The 15,749-nt window shown below is 41.8% G+C and overlaps 1 protein-coding gene across 1 annotated transcript in view; it reads right to left on the reverse strand.

Annotated features, from left to right (window-relative positions):
- Positions 1–3,629: 3,629 nt before the first annotated feature.
- Positions 3,630–15,749, reverse strand: part of LOC100862115 (PRAME family member 8-like) — a 59,899-nt gene continuing 47,779 nt past the window's right edge. Inside the window, exons 2-4 of the mRNA XM_006542769.1 lie at positions 6,423–6,736; positions 5,168–5,758; positions 3,630–4,197 (exon numbers count right to left, since the gene is read on the reverse strand). Coding sequence (XP_006542832.1) covers positions 3,630–4,197; positions 5,168–5,758; positions 6,423–6,709 — 1,446 coding nt within the window. The 5' untranslated portion in view covers positions 6,710–6,736. The remainder of the gene's footprint in view (positions 4,198–5,167; positions 5,759–6,422; positions 6,737–15,749) is intronic.

The raw sequence follows: 15,749 nt of genomic DNA on the forward strand, positions 1-15,749 counted from the left end.
CGTCATTGGGAAGAGAGGCCCCTTGGTCTTGCAAACTTTATATGCCCCAGTACAGGGGAATGCCAGGGCCAAGAAGTGGGAGTTGGTAGGTAGGGAAGCAGGGTGGAGGGGAGGGTATAGGGTACTTTCAGGATAACATTTGAAATGTAAATGAAGAAAACACCTAATAAAAAAATTGGAAAAAGAAAAAAAAACATTTGAAATATAATGAATTAACAATAATGCCAAACTGGTAAGTTTTTATGTAAAATAGACACCTCATTCCTTGTGATTGTGTATCCACAAGTACTTCTTGCATTGTCAAACATGGGCCGGGAGAGAAGATGGCTCAGTAGTAAGAGTCCTGGCTGCTCTTCCAGACAACCAGAGTTCAATTCTACACAACCACCTGGCTAGTTTACAACCATCTATATAGGGTTCTGATGCCTTTTCCTGACATGTAAGCATACATGCAGCTAGAACAGGAATATACTTAAAGAACATACAGAAATAAATATTGAACATTGACAACCTCCTAATTTCTTCTCACTCACCCCTGGTGCAGGATGTCAAACTCTGGAGCCCAGAGCACCCTACACTATTGCTCACCAACAGAGGTCAAAGGACACACCTGAAACTCCACATGCTCTCTTCACTGAGCCATACAACTGCTGTCACCTCCCCAGCCTGAAACCTGTTTGCTCAGGTTTCAGTGTTAGCTAGAAGAGAGCATCAGGGCGGAGCTTGCAGCCCCATCATTTTGCCACTCCCACTGCCGCTTACTGTTCTGGAGTAAGTAACACTTGGTCACTTGCAACTTTACTCCAGGATGATTTGGCAGGAAAAGGCCCCTTCCCCTGCTTCATAACCGAGTGTCAGAAATAGTAAAATCGAACCTTGATCAGACTGGCTGTCTTGTTTCCATCTTTATCGCACCGCCTAGCCCCCCACTCCTTCTCTTGCAGATTCCAAGATGCCTTTGCAGACTAGAACCCACACATGTGAGCCGCTGGCCAGCCACAACAAACTGCTACTGATCAACATCACCATTTTAATTAATTGAGCCATTTTTTATTTGTTTGTGAAATTGAGTCTTTATTATTTTATTTTTTTTTTATTTAAAGACTTCTTTGGCTAGGCCTATAGCTAAATGAGTATTATGTGGATTTGTGCTTGTGAAAGCCAGGGTCCACATAACCCAGAAAAGAGGGTCCTATCACCTGAAGACTGAGTACCTGTAAAGAACAACCTGATTATTTCCACTGAAATCAAACTTTGGTCCTCTGCAAAAGCAGCACATACTCTTAAGCTGTGAGCAATCTCTCTCAATATATGGCTTTCCAGTTTTGTTGAGTATAGCCTTTTGTAGAAGGATCTGATGGTGTTTTGGATTTCTTCAGGATCTGTTGTTATGTCTCCCTTTTCAGTTCTGATTTTGTTAATTTGGATTTTGTTCCTGTGCCCTCTAGTAAGTCTAGCTAAGGGTTTATCTATCTTGTTGATTTTCTCAAAGAACCAAATCCTCGTTTGGTTAATTCTTTGAATAGTTCTTCTTGTTTCCACTTGGTTGATTTCACCCCGGAGTTTGATTATTTCCTGCCATCTACTCCTCTTGGGTGAATTTTCTTCCTTCTTTTCTAGAGCTTTTAGATGTGTTGTCAAGCTGCTAGCATGTGCTCTCTCCCGTTTCTTGTGGAGGCACTCAGAGCTATGAGTTTCCCTCTTAGAAATGCTTTGTGTCCCAAAGGTTTGGGTACGTTGTGGCTTCATATTCATTAAACTCTAAAAAGTCTTTAATTTCTTTCTTTATTCCTTCCTTGACCAGGGTATCATTGAGAAGAGTGTTGTTCAGTTTCCACGTGAATGTTGGCTTTCTGTTATTTATTTTGTTATTGAAGATCAGCCTTAGTGCATGGTGATCTGATAGGATACATGGGACAATTTCAATATTTTTGAATCTGTTGAGGCCTGTTTTGTGACTTATTATGTGGTCAATTTTGGAGAAGGTACCATGAGGTGCTGAGAACAAGGTATATCCTTTTGTTTTAGGATAAAATGTTCTGTAGATATCTGTCAGAACCATTTGTTTCATAACTTCTGTTAGTTTCACTGTGTCCCTGTTTAGTTTCTGTTTCCATGATCTGTCCATTGGTGAAAGTGGTGTGTTGAAGTCTCCCACTATTATTGTGTGAGGTGCAACGTGTGCTTTGAGCTTTACTAAAGTTTCTTTAATGAATGTGGCTGCCCTTGTATTTGGAGCATTTAAAAAAATATATATGGCTTTCTTGTTTAAGGAACTTGAATGCATGTTTATTATTAGCAAATCTCAGGTGAGTTCACTGGTCCGAAGGAACAAGGCCAGAGAACTGGACATTCAGACAGGGAGTCAGGTTGTGGGGAAAGACAGAAAAGAGCCTGAGAGAGGTTTGTTGTTTCTTTGTCTTCTTCTATCCCTTAAGCCAGCCTAAAAGTCCATGTGTCCAACAATAGCTGATTCCTTTATCCACCTTTTGAATTGTGACAAGCCTTGCATCAATGTGTACATTTTGACTTATCTCCAGAGGGCATCTGTTGCCGAGGCCTTAAGTTTAGCTATGCTATTCAATGCAGAAAATAACAATGATATTTAAACAGAGAACTCATGTTCTAAGTGTTCCGTAAATACAGAGTAACGATAAATTGTTTTATTGATAGTTTACCATACAGAAAGGGTTAATGACTAGGCAAAGGAGATTTTTCTATTGCTTTTAATAAAATTGAAGACTTAAAATACACATCTTTTTGAAAGTAAATACTTTATGTAGCAAAGGTACCTGCATAATAGTGGGCACCTTTTTATACACTATGGTTACTTCATAGAGTTTGGGACTCCATAGGAATAGAGCTCTAGAGACATGTGGCATAGACTGTATATAGAGGTTCTTTTTAGTAAGCTCATTAAGGCATGACAAAAAGTTCAGGAGTTCAAAGCTAGAATGGAAAGCCTGTTTACTTTGCTCTATGTTGTCTTCTTACCTTTAGGCATCTTTGAGGGGTCCAAGGTGCCTTGTGGTCTCAACATACTGGATATTAACCATCTGTGATCATTTTAATCCCTCTTCACAAGATTTATGTCTATGTTGCTCACATTAATGTAAATGTTTTGTGCACATAACTGATCAGCCACCCAAAAGTGTTATACGTGTAGCCCAGGCAAGAGACTAGGGAAAGATGTGTCAAGAAAACTTTTATTTTATACATGCCATATTCACCTGGAACTTTGCTTCCTTCATAAAACAACAGTGTCTTTCCAAACCTGGACCTATTCTATCATCCTGACACTGAACCTGGTAGTAAGGTTGGAAAAAGTCCAAGACCCCGGGGAGACATCATCCAGGTTGATAGGTACACAAAAAGCATCTATATATACTGTCTGGGCAGAAGCCACATATAAATGCCAAACTGTTTTTCTGACTCCATCATGCCCCTGGTCCAACAGTCTATTGGAATAGTCCACATTTCAATCTAAGCATTCAGGGTCCCAGTCACTACCCATCTCTTTACTTCTAACCATATGGGAAGTGTCTGAAGTCACAGTCTCTGAGCACCTTGGATGAGAGATGTGTCCAAAGCATGTCATTTATTCATAGTCAGAAGTCCTGTATCCATGTTTACTGCAAACAGGAACAAAGCCTTGCCCCCTGGCCATAGACACAGGTCTTGCCACAGTTTTGGCAGACATTTGTTGCAAAAGATATGCTCTTAGGCTCTCTTTTGGCCCTGAGGGTATCCATGAGCTCCTGACAAAGTTCCACAAATCTTTCTCTGGAGACATTACCCAATGCATCATAGCACTCCAGAGGGACAGGGTATTGTTCCACATTCATCTTGCTCCAGGTGGCTGTGTGCTGCAAAAGGTCCTTCAGGATGGCCATGGAGAAGTCATTGCTGTAGAAGTTGATCTGGTTGAGCTGAGAGCATTGACTGAGGGCAGGTAAGAGGACAATGAGCTGGGAGTCCTTCATGCTACACCACTGAAAATCCAGAGACTTAAGAGTACCTGCCAGTTTTCCTAGGAGACCTCTCAGAGGCATAAGATCGAGAGCAAATAGTGTCACTCCTCTGATTTCCAGATTTTTTAACTTAAAAAGGTTGTGACAGCAGGAAAAGGAATCCAAGTCTGTCTGTGAAATTAGGCAGTGAGTGATGGAGAGGGTCTGCAAGGGCGTCCTCAGGCACCTAGGGATAGAGGAGACCAGAGGGTTAGTTCTGGCAAGTGGTGTTGTAAAGGTTTGGCTGGGATGTACACAGTGGTAGAATGAACCAAGTGCCCCAAGGTCAGTTTAAGTAAATGATCAAGGACAACATCTGTGATGCTTCCTGTTGGAAACTGCTCAGTCATGACAATCTCGCAATTCACCCTTGGGCCTCACCCTCAAGCCGAAAACCAGTTCATCACTTAAGCTAAGAAGGCACACAGAAGCTGGGCTTGATGGCACATGCCTTTAATGCCAGCACTCAGGAGGAAGAGGCAGGAGGGTTTCTGAGTTCCAGGACTACACAGAGAAACCCTGTCTCCAAAAGACCAAAAAAAAAAAAAAAAAAAAAAAAAAAAAGCAAGCAAGCAAGCAAGCACACAGAAGATTGAGCTTCCAACCCAAGAAACCCCTGACAGGATTTTGATAAACTCATTGAATCTGCATTCTATCATTCCCTCTGCAGTCATGCTGGCTCTAAGTTTCAGTCCAAGTTATACTCCTTGTCCCATGCACTCAGTGCTGCTTGGGCTCGCTCAAAACATTTCATCCAAGGGAACTGGGCAGAGATAGAAGGCTGTTCCCACAGATCTGAGCATATAGTTCATGTTCACACTGAGCTGATGTGTACCCTGACACCTTACTACACACTCCCCTGCTGGTCCCTTTCCATTTGATTGAGTGGGCATGATTGACGAAGAATTACAACCCATGCTTACTAGAACTGACCTCCCCTTAGATCAAATCACTTCTGTACTCCATGAGTGCTTATTTCAGTTGACTGAATTAACTTGTAAAATTTCCCTTGCATATCTCAGTATACATGGAAACAAGACATAACTTTCAGAGTGTTATGAGTATCTAAATTTTGTTCCTAGTGAGTGGCAGGCATTATGTACCACTAATCCTTAAGAGAAGAGAGACAGATTTGCTTTGGTAGCTGACTTGCTTACCCTAGGATCTGATGCAGGTGGTCTCTGAGAAAATGGACACGTTTCATGAAGACATGTTGGAGACAGTTGAATTTGGAAAACTGAGAAATAATCTTTTTGATACACTTGACTTTTGAGGCCCCTGTTATATTCATAATAGGGGAGGTATTCTTGTGGAGTGGTGCCAGGAAGACTTTTTCAAGATTTTTCATCTGCCCAAAGTAGGGAGCAAAATGTGCCAGCCGCAACAGAGTCCAGTCGGTATACAGTTCTAATTCTGTAATGTGCTCTGGATGAAAAACATTCATGATTTCTCTGATAACTTTGTCTGGTGCATCCCAGATCTTCATCTTTGTACAGCAGAAATTTATGGACCCCTTTCTCTGCTTGGCCCAATTCAAGAAATATGCTTTTTCTTCATTGAGCTGAGAACTGATTGACAGATCAACTATGATCTTCAGACGCTGCCTCAGTGCATATCTGGGAAGGGCCTTCACTACTTGCTTTTCATCCAAGGTCTCTGCATCAGAGTCACTGTCATTTGCATCGCTCCCTATGTTCCAGAAGACATGGTGCACATTTCTCATGTCGAGAACCTGAAGTTTTGGCCTCCTGTGGGTGAAACTTATGAATGTCAGCAGTCTTCTTGATACATATGTCTAAACTCAGGTCTCCTCCCTGCTAAAGCTTTTTTTTTTTTTTTGAGACAGGGTTTATCTGTTTAGCCCTGGCTGTCCTGGAACTCACTCTGTAGACAAGGCAGGCCTCAAACTCATAAATCCGACTGCCTCTGCCTCCCAAGTGCTGGGATTAAAGGCGTGTGCTACCATGCCCCACACTGCTACAGTCTTTGTTTTTAAGCACTTTGATATCCAAGGTGGACTCAGGCATGCTACAAAAGCTTTCCTGGGCTTCTGTACACTTGAATACTTTTCTTTCACTAAGGTATACATCATTTCTATTACTATTTCTACTACTATTATTATTACTATAATAATAATAATAATAATAATAGTAATTATTATTATTATTATTACTGTGAAGGCCAGGGATAGGCTCATTCTACTGTGAGGCTAAGTCTACTCTAGTCCATATTCAAGTCTAATCCATATCCAAATGTGCTCTCTACAAGTAAAGAGTAGATTTCAAGAACCTTGTATCTCTGCTTGTTTATGCAATCAGAAGCATCTAATAGACTTAGGACAAAGCCATTCTCCCTGGCAATGTCTACTGTGTACTCTTTACGCTCCCATATACAATACTTGGATATGCTTACCCGGGGGGAAATTTTCTTGTCAGTCTCCTGTCTACACCATCTAGCAGAGCTTGCAAGGTTTCCAGGTTATGCATATTTATCAATGACCCCACAGGGAGATATTGGAAAGGCCAGGCTGCCACCATTGTCTTTATGAGCGAGTTGTGTCTGCCAGCAAAGGCCTCTTGGAACAGCCATGGGACGTACACAGCTGGCACGTTCTCCAGAGGGGATATGGCCAAAGCCTCATCTCTCAGCTGTGTCTGCCTTGCTCGCTTCTGGAGTGTGGGTGGGGTCTGACCACTCATCCTCTCAGGTCTTCAGGAAGAAGGCTCCTGGGGAAGCATTTAGAAAAGAATACATATTCAAGACAACTTTATACTACTTCCTCACCACCACATTAACCATTTAGTTTCTGAATTACTGCTCTAGAGTTACAGTGCTAGAGACATCAATTTATTTCTGTATCCTAAACTGGTGGTGTAAAGACAGACTCCCACACTGGCATCATGGGAGCCTCTCTAGTACTCTAATGGACACATAATTTTGGGGTCAAAATATTTTTATGTGTTTCCCTTTCTTTACAAAGGAAAGAATGAAAGGAAGCTGACCTGTCCAACACGTCCAGTTATTTGAGGATCTCGAGGGGACCTCCTCCTAATAACTTAATGGGAGGTAGAGAGAGACGAGGGCCTTGTACGAGTAAGGACACGGAAACCGTTCTGAAGTTGTATCAAGACCCCAATGTATTGAGAAAGATCCAAGGCTTAAATGCACAAGCAAAAGGGGAAGTACAGACACTTATCAGTGGGAGGGGGTGGGCCAATACAGCCAAAAGGAGAAGTACTTATGGGAGGGGGGCAATAGAAATTCTTTCTTTTGGCAGCTACACAGGGAAGCAGGAAGCTTGGTGGTATCAGGGTGTGGTCAGGACATCAGTGATGACCTAGGGCTAGAACATCCCATGGTTCTCAGAATCCATGTGTCCCTGGCCCGCTCTTGACCCCTTTTTCTTCTCGGTGGGAGAGGCCCAATTCAGAGATCAAGAGTTGTCTTAATAGCTCCCAACAGGAAGCAAAATGGAAGAGATTCCCAGGACCCAGTACAGATGATCCTAGCTGAAATATGGAACATAGAGGAGATAGAACTTGAAGAGGACACCCCAGTCGATATGCATGGCTCCCTAATGAGGGAAGGGGCCACTCATCCATCTCAAAAATTTTAACCTAGAATTGTTCCTGACTAAAGGAAAAACAGGGAAAAGAGATAGTTCAGAGACTGAAGATTAGGCGCTTGAGAGACTGGGATCTTGGGATGTATAAAATCAGCAGACACCAAACCTAAACACTATTGCTGTTGTCAACATATGACTGTCCTCTGAGAGGCTGTGCCACCACCTGTCTAAGGACAACTGCAGATACTCACAGGCAACCTTTGCATTGAGCATGTGGACCCCAATGGAAGAGATAGGGAAGGATTTAAGGAGATATAGGGGATTACAACCTCATAGGAAGAAAAACAACATCAACTAAGTGGACCTCTCAGATTTCCCAGGGACTAAGTCTCCAAACAAGGAGCATACATGAGTGGGTCTATGGTTCCTGATAACATATGTAGCAAATGGCTTATTTCAGAGAGGAGGCTCCTTGTCCTTTGGAGGCCTACTGTCATAGTGAAGGGTGAGGCAGGAGTGTGTGGGTAGGTGGGGGAGTAATGTTTTAGAGGTAAAGGGAAAGTATCATGGGAGGGGGTTTGTGAGGTGAAGCCTGGAAGAGAGATAACATTTTAAATGTAAATATGTAAAATTATCAAAAGGGTGGGGTGATGAGAAGGAAGAATGTGATGAGGAACAAATGGCAGACCAGGAAGGAAATAATGACTGGACTGTAAAACTAAGTTGAAGAGAAATTGAATTTAGTAGTAAAAAAGAAAAAAAAAAAGGACAAACAACACAAAACAACAAAGACAGACCAGCAATCAAACAACAACAACAACAACAAAAACAAACAAGGAAAGAAACAATAATACAACCAAAAAGTTCCTGTGTTGTATAACAATATTGAATTTCCAGTAAGGAGGATAACATCTGTGGGTTCCTACCAAGACTGTCAGGCTCACCTTGGTTCCAAAAGCAGACGTTATCCAAAAACCACAGCTATGTGAAAATGATCTAAAGCAAAGACTAAGGTAAGACATTTGAGTAACTTACAAATGTAATTCCAGCTACCAGGATGATCAGAGTTAAAGATGATCAAAGTTACATGAGCTAGGGACTCACAAAAAAAAAAAAATCATCATTTCAGTGAAAGGAAATATGAAAGACCACATTAGTCAGAATGATCTGATTTCAGCTAACCCAGAGCAACACGCCCAACATCTAAGAAAATTCTTGTGTCAAAAAATATATATCAAGCACAGTAATGAAATATACAAGTTATCTTAGAGATATAGTGGAGATGAGGCTAAAACGTCATCGGGAATAAAATCCAAGGTCTTCAATGTGTTTTACTAAAGAGACAGAAAATGAAATTTCCTGTACTACCCCGGAATCTAAAGGGTTTCAAATCAAACTGCTTGACCCTAGGGAAACCAATTACATACCAGTTCTGAGTACTGCAGATAGGTCTCTGAGTCCTAGACAACCCTGGTAGTTACCCAATCTCCAGATCTGAATATTTTCTGTCTCCACTGAAGCCTCTCTGAATAACCCTTCCTATTGCAGCCATGTAATTCAACTTCAAACTAGAATTAGATTGGATGGTTAAACTCTGCCCTTTTAATTCTATATGTAACATCCAGCCATTTCATTGATTGCACCAGAGCTCTCAATGAGAATACCTCCATAGCATACCATACCACTCAAACATTTCACTTGTTACTTAATAAAACATCGCTGAATTTGTAGATTTTCTCCTTCATTTGCCTTATGATTACATAGTTTTGAGGTTGCTACAGGATTGGGTCTTGCTGTGAAGCCAGGGTTGTTTCTAAACTCTAAGTTCTAGCAATCCTCCTGCCTCAGCATAGTTCTTGCTGCTAGGATTAATGTTGAGAAACACCACACCTGGGCCAATTTTATTCATGTGCACAAAGTCAGTCTGATTTGCCTCAGATCAGGGTTTAATCTATTGATGATCATAGACAGAAAATAATTCATCGATATTATTGTAACTGGATCTGGGACAAAGAGTTTTTAATAGACAGGAGTATGTTCTGGAGCTCAAGGCCTGAATTGGATGTTTTTTCAATAAACTGCAGTAGCACCTACATAAATGTTAGAGGAAGGAGCATTGTCTGATTCCATTAACATTGTCCAAGTGTGCTGGGTGTGCACTCAGTGTGTAAGGAGCTACCCAGCATACAGCCATTCCTCTCTCCAGCACTGTATGCAGCAGACATAATGGCTATGCCTGGAAACTCAACAGTTCAAGAGTTGAACTGTTGAAGCCGGGGAATCAATTCAAAGCTGTCCTCAGCCTTATGGTAAATAGAAGGACAGCTTGAGCTTACATTTGAGTCTACTTCTAAATAGACCTAAAGGCAAACAGAAATTGGAGGGTCTGAGGGAGATGTTGCCTTTGGCTGACAGAAAACAGATAATGTGTCAGGTTTGATATGACCAGAATGATTTGCCCAAGATGAAATCAGGAGTGGGACATGTGCCAAAGAGTCTGCTCCACAATAATGAGCACCTATTAATACTCTATTCTGAACACCTACGTGGTGGCTTGAAATGATCTGTAACTCCAGTGTCCGGAAACCTGAAAACTCCATCTGACCTTCTTGGACATCAGGCGTTCATTTGCTGAACATTCATACATTCAGGAAAAACACCAAAACATGGAGAACAAAACGTTTTTTGTTTTGTTTTGTTTTGTTTTGTTTCAAGACAGGGTTTCTCTGTGTAGGTCTGGCTGTCCTGGAACTCACTGTGTATACCAGACTGGCCTCGAACTCAGAAATCTGCCTGCCTTTGCCTTTCAAGTGTTGGGTTGGGAATAAAGGTGTGTGCCACCACTGCCAGGCTAAATCTTTAAGAGAATTAAATTTGTAAAAGGAATGGTGGCAAACACCTTTAATCCCTGTACTCTGTAGGTAAAGGTAAACTGGGCACAGTGAGTTCAAGGCTAGTTTTATCTAAGCAGATAATTCTTAACCAGTGAAGCCTAAGGACTAAGGGTCTGTTTTACAATTAAGGCAGAGCAGGGTGGGGTAGCACCTGACTTTAATCCCAGCACCCTGGAGGCAAGGGGAGGAGCTGGATCTTTAGACCCCAGACTGATCTACAGATTAAAGTGTGGGACAGGGAGGGCTCCAAAATAGAGAAACACTCTCTCAAAACCCAAACCAAACCAAATAAAAACAAAATCTAGTTAGGTGAGAGATGCTACAATAGGCCTTTAATCTCAGAAGTAAGGAGGCAGATGTAGGTGGACCTTGGAGTTTCAGCTAGTCTGGTCTACAATTTGAGTTCTGGGTCAGCCATGTCTGTTAAACAGAAACTCTGTCTGAAAAAAACTAAAAACAAAAAATGGAACAAAAAAGTGTTTTCTAAGAAAAAACTTTAAGGGAGCTTACTTAGTAGGCTGTGAGTTCCTCAGTGATCAATGGCACTTGTTACCAAGCCTGAATTCAGCAATGGGACCCACAGGTTTAAGGAGAGAAACCACTTCAGGGTCTAGTGGTTTCTAGACCACCAACACATTTTTGGGATCCAGCAAAAATATGAAGACATTGATGAAATATAAGTCCTAGGTAACTGTTACATATTGTAGTATGACAAAACAAAGAAATGGAGGATAAAGAACCAATGAAAAACCACAAGGAATACATATAGATACAGGACAGGATCTCACACACACAAGAATCCAATAAAAATACAAAATTGGTAGCCCTAATATATGAGCAAAGGTCCCAAAGGGGATAAAAACTCTGTAGAAGTCCAACAGCGTAAATTAACCGGGACCTTTGGGGCTCTCAGAAACTGAAACCCCAACCAAAGAGAACATGGGCTGGGCATAGGCCTCCCCACACAGATGTAGGAGATTTTTAGCTTGGTCTTCACGTCGGTCCCCTAACAACTGGACTGAAGGCCACTTCAGAAGCCATTGCCTGTTTGTGGGGTGTGTTCTTCTAGCTGAGCTGCTTTGCCTGGCCTCAGTGGGAGAGGATATGCCCTGCCTTAAAAATACTAAAAGTACCAGGGTGTGGGGATACCCAGGGAACTTCCACCTACTCAGAGAACATGGTAAGAAGGTACCTAGAAGTAGTGTACTAGGGTCTGACCTGGAAAAGAACAGTTAGTGGGGGATTTAAGGTAAATTAAAAAAAAAAAAAGAATTGGGCTGGTGAGATGGCTCAGTGGGTAAGAGCACCCGACTGCTCTTCCGAAGGTCCAGAGTTCAAATCCCAGCAACCACATGGTGGCTCACAACCATCCGTAACGAGATCTGACTCCCTCTTCTGGAGTGTCTGAAGACAGCTACAGTGTACTTACATATAATAAATAAATCTTAAAAAAAAAAAAAAAAAAAAAAGAATTAAATTAAAAAGCAAATCCACAAAAACCCAAAAGAGGCCTGTCAAAACATTATGAGACCTAGGACCTCCAAAGAGGCCTCTGAGTTCTTCACTTTGTGTTGGCCAGTAGATCTGCCCATATGAATGAGACTTGTACCCTCAAGGAGAGTCCATTTGAGAAAACTAATTTTTCATTTGTAAATGGTTTTCAGTAATTTCTGGGTTTGGGATAGGAGCTTGTGTCAGTCTACTTTTTTCTCAACACTGATACCCCATGTGGAATAGACCCACACAAGCCCTGAGAATTCTACTTTAGTCTACTTTAGTCTCTCTCTGTGTGTGTTAGTTCTCCTGTGTTTGTTTAAGAAGCTCTGGCTTCCTTGATGTCCACCATTTCCTCTGACTCTATTCCTCTTTCTTTGTTCTCTTCTACAGGATTCCCTGAGCCTTTCCCCTTTAGGTCTGAATCATCCAAGGTCTCTGTGTGAGTGTGTGTGTGTGTGTCTGCATGTTGTCATAGTGCTTATTAAGTCTAGGAAAGGGAAGAGGATTCCAGAAACACTGAAGCTAAAGGTAGTTCGAAGCCACAATCACACTTGTTGGGCATTGAATTTATGTGTTCTGCAAATATCAGGTATTCTGAAAATCTCCTAATCCTAGAGATTTTCTCTCTGCCCAGGAAACCCTGATCATCTCTCCATGTCCACTGATCCTTCCTTTCTCAAACCTGCTCCGACTTTTTAGAATCATTGATGTTATGCCTCGCCCTGACACACTTTTTAACTTGTTTTGAAAATATTTTAATATAGAACAGGTTTGCCTCACACTATCTATTACAGCAAAGATACCATTGGATTTCTGAGCCTCTATTCAGACTCACGTGTTCTGGGAACACAGGCATGCCCCATTTGTCTAGATCATGCAGTGATTTATAACCTTAATTGTGAATGCCAAGCAAGGACTGTACTACTGGAGTCACACCACAGAATTCCCTCCAAGGTGGATGAAGCCATCCTCCTGGCTCTGCTTTCTGAGTACTACCATAGTAGACGATTGGCAAAGCATAAAGCTCACCTCTTTATTCCAGAACTGATAAATAACTGTAAAATGTGATCAAGCCAGCTCTGTCAGGCAACAGGGTCTCAAGGTTGGGAATGATGATTGAAAAGACAATGACCATTAGACAACATTATTCCATGACTCCAGCCAGTGCTACGTCCTAAGCAGATTCACTTTTCTCTAGTCTGCTTTTATACCAGTCTAAATACATGCAAAGGATAAAGTCAGTTTTAGGTCAAAGAACAAACAAGGCAATAAACAATGTACCGAGTAAGGGGTCCCCAATGGAGATGTTAGTAAAAGGACTGGAGGAGCTGAAAGGGTTTGCAGCCCCATAGGAAGAGCAACACAACCCAAGAGCTCCCAGAGACTGAAACACCAACCAAAGTGTACACACATAGGGACCCATTGCTCTAGCTGCATGTATGTCAGTGGATGGCCTTGTTGGGCATCAATGGGAGGAGAGGCCCTCAGTCCTGTGAAGGCTTGATGCTCCAGTGTAGGGGATGCCAGGTTGGAGAGTCAGTAGTGGGTGGGTATGGGATCACGTTTATAGAAACAAGGAGAAAGGGGTTTGGATGAGGGTTTCCAGAGGACAAAATGGGGAAGGGGAGAACATTGAAATGCAAATAAATAAAAACCAATAAAAAGTCTATTGACAAAAACAAACAAACAAACAAAGTCCCCTGGTCACTATTTCTCTGGGCTTATCAAGATGAACAAGGTAAAACAAATGCCACACATTCCTCTGCCGAGTTTTCCTTGAGCTTTGCATTAGCCCAAGATAAATATTCTTATATGAGCCTACTGCACTGTCCTAGCCCAATGTCAAATTCTTGCCCAATTCCTACAAGTAGGCCCCAAAGGTTCTGCACAAGGGTATTTGTCATGTCCTCTTACAATGGTATTTTATGGTTTTGTGCATGTATTTTCAAGGACATATTATGGCTCCCAGGTGAATTTCCCTCTGGCCCATGCTGGTCACAAATGAGGAAAACATAACCAGGTGTCTTGGCTCACATAGTAATCCTTCCAGCCGGAAGACCAAGGCAAGAAGATCCCTGGGAATTGAAATTCTAAATTATCCCTAGGTAAAGAACAACCATGTTGTCTCAGAATATTATTTGAACCAAGAAGATCAAGAGCAAAAAGGAGAATAAAGAAATCGTTCAAACAATAAATAACCAAGCAAGCAAACAATAAAGTTCAATATGAAATATGCAACAGAGGGGAGACAGAACCTTAAGAGACCACCTCCAGTGGCTAGGAATGGCTTCCAGTTGAGGGAAAGTACCACACACCCATCTAAAAAAAATTTTTTTTTTGAGACAGGGTTGCTCTGTGTAACCCTGGCTGTTCTGGAACCCACTTTGTATACCAGTCTGGCCTTGAACTCAGAAATCTGATTGTCTCTACATCCCAAGACCTGAGATTAAAGGTTTGTACCACCACCGCCCAGCTACCGATCTCAAAAATTTTAACCTAGAATTGTTCCTGTCTAAAGGAAGAACAGGGACAAAAACTGGAGCAGAGACTGAAGAAAGAGCCACCCAGGAACAGGCATCCTTAGATCCATCCCATCAGCAGACATCAAAAACCTATAGTATTGTTGATGACAAGATGTGCTTATATAAAGGAGCCTGGTGTGGCTGTCCTCTGAGAGGTTCTAATAGCACCTAAGATAATTGCAGACATTCACAGGCAACCATTGGACTGAGACCAAGGACCACAATCCTCTACAACAAATGTATTCCTAGAAGTATCACCTTCTCTGATCTGAAGTAGTATTACATGCCCATAGTATAACGAAAACTGTGTGGTATTGGCAGTAAAACAGATAAATTGATCAATGGAATTTAACTGAAGACCCAGAAATAAACCCACATAGCTATCAAGCATGGACGCTAGACTTTTAACAGAGAATGCTAAAGAGACATTGTAAAAAAGAAATCATCCCTATCCAATTGTGCCTGTCTAACTGGGCATCTGCATGTATAAGAAAGCAAACTGCTCTGTATTTATTATCCTCCAATACTCTCAAGTCTAACTGATCAAAACCTCAACATAAAAATGGATACACAGCATGTAACACAGGAGGAAGTGGATGTACTTGTCAAGGTTTTCTAGAGTTAGAGAACTTACTGGTAGTCACTGTATAGTAAGGGAACTGATGATGACTCACAGTCTGTAGTCCAACTCCCCAACAATGGTCAGCAGCAGATGTGAATGGAAGTCCAAGGATCTAGCAGTTGCTGAGTCCCACACACACAGAGAAGAGAGAGTCTTTCTTCTTCCACTTTTGTGTAAGTCTCCAGTAGAAGGTGTGGCCCAGATTAAAGGTGTGTACCACCACACCTAAATCTGGAACTTACTTTGCCCCAGATGACCTTGAATTTATAGATCTCCTTGCTTTAGTCTCCTGAGATTCATAGCCACAAGGCCTCGAGATCTCCATGCCAAGATCCAGGGCAGAATCTTGTATCTCTCAGTCTCAAGATCAGGATCACAGGTGAGCCTTCCAATTCTGGATTGCAGTTCATTCCAGATATAGTCAAGTTGAAAACGAGAAATATCCACTACAGTGGGGGATTAGCCTTGAACACACTGACACAGGAGATAAATTTCTGAACAGAAACCCATAGCTCAGGCAATAAGATCAGCAATGAATAATGGCACTTGATGAAACTGAAAAGCTTCTATTTGTCAAAGGAGTTCATCAGCAGGCCAAAATTGCAGCCTAAAGATTGGAAGAACATCCTCACCAACCCA

Source organism: Mus musculus (assembly GCF_000001635.26).
Source record: "Mus musculus strain C57BL/6J chromosome 5 unlocalized genomic contig, GRCm38.p6 C57BL/6J MMCHR5_RANDOM_CTG1".
Classification (NCBI taxonomy): domain Eukaryota; kingdom Metazoa; phylum Chordata; class Mammalia; order Rodentia; family Muridae; genus Mus; species Mus musculus.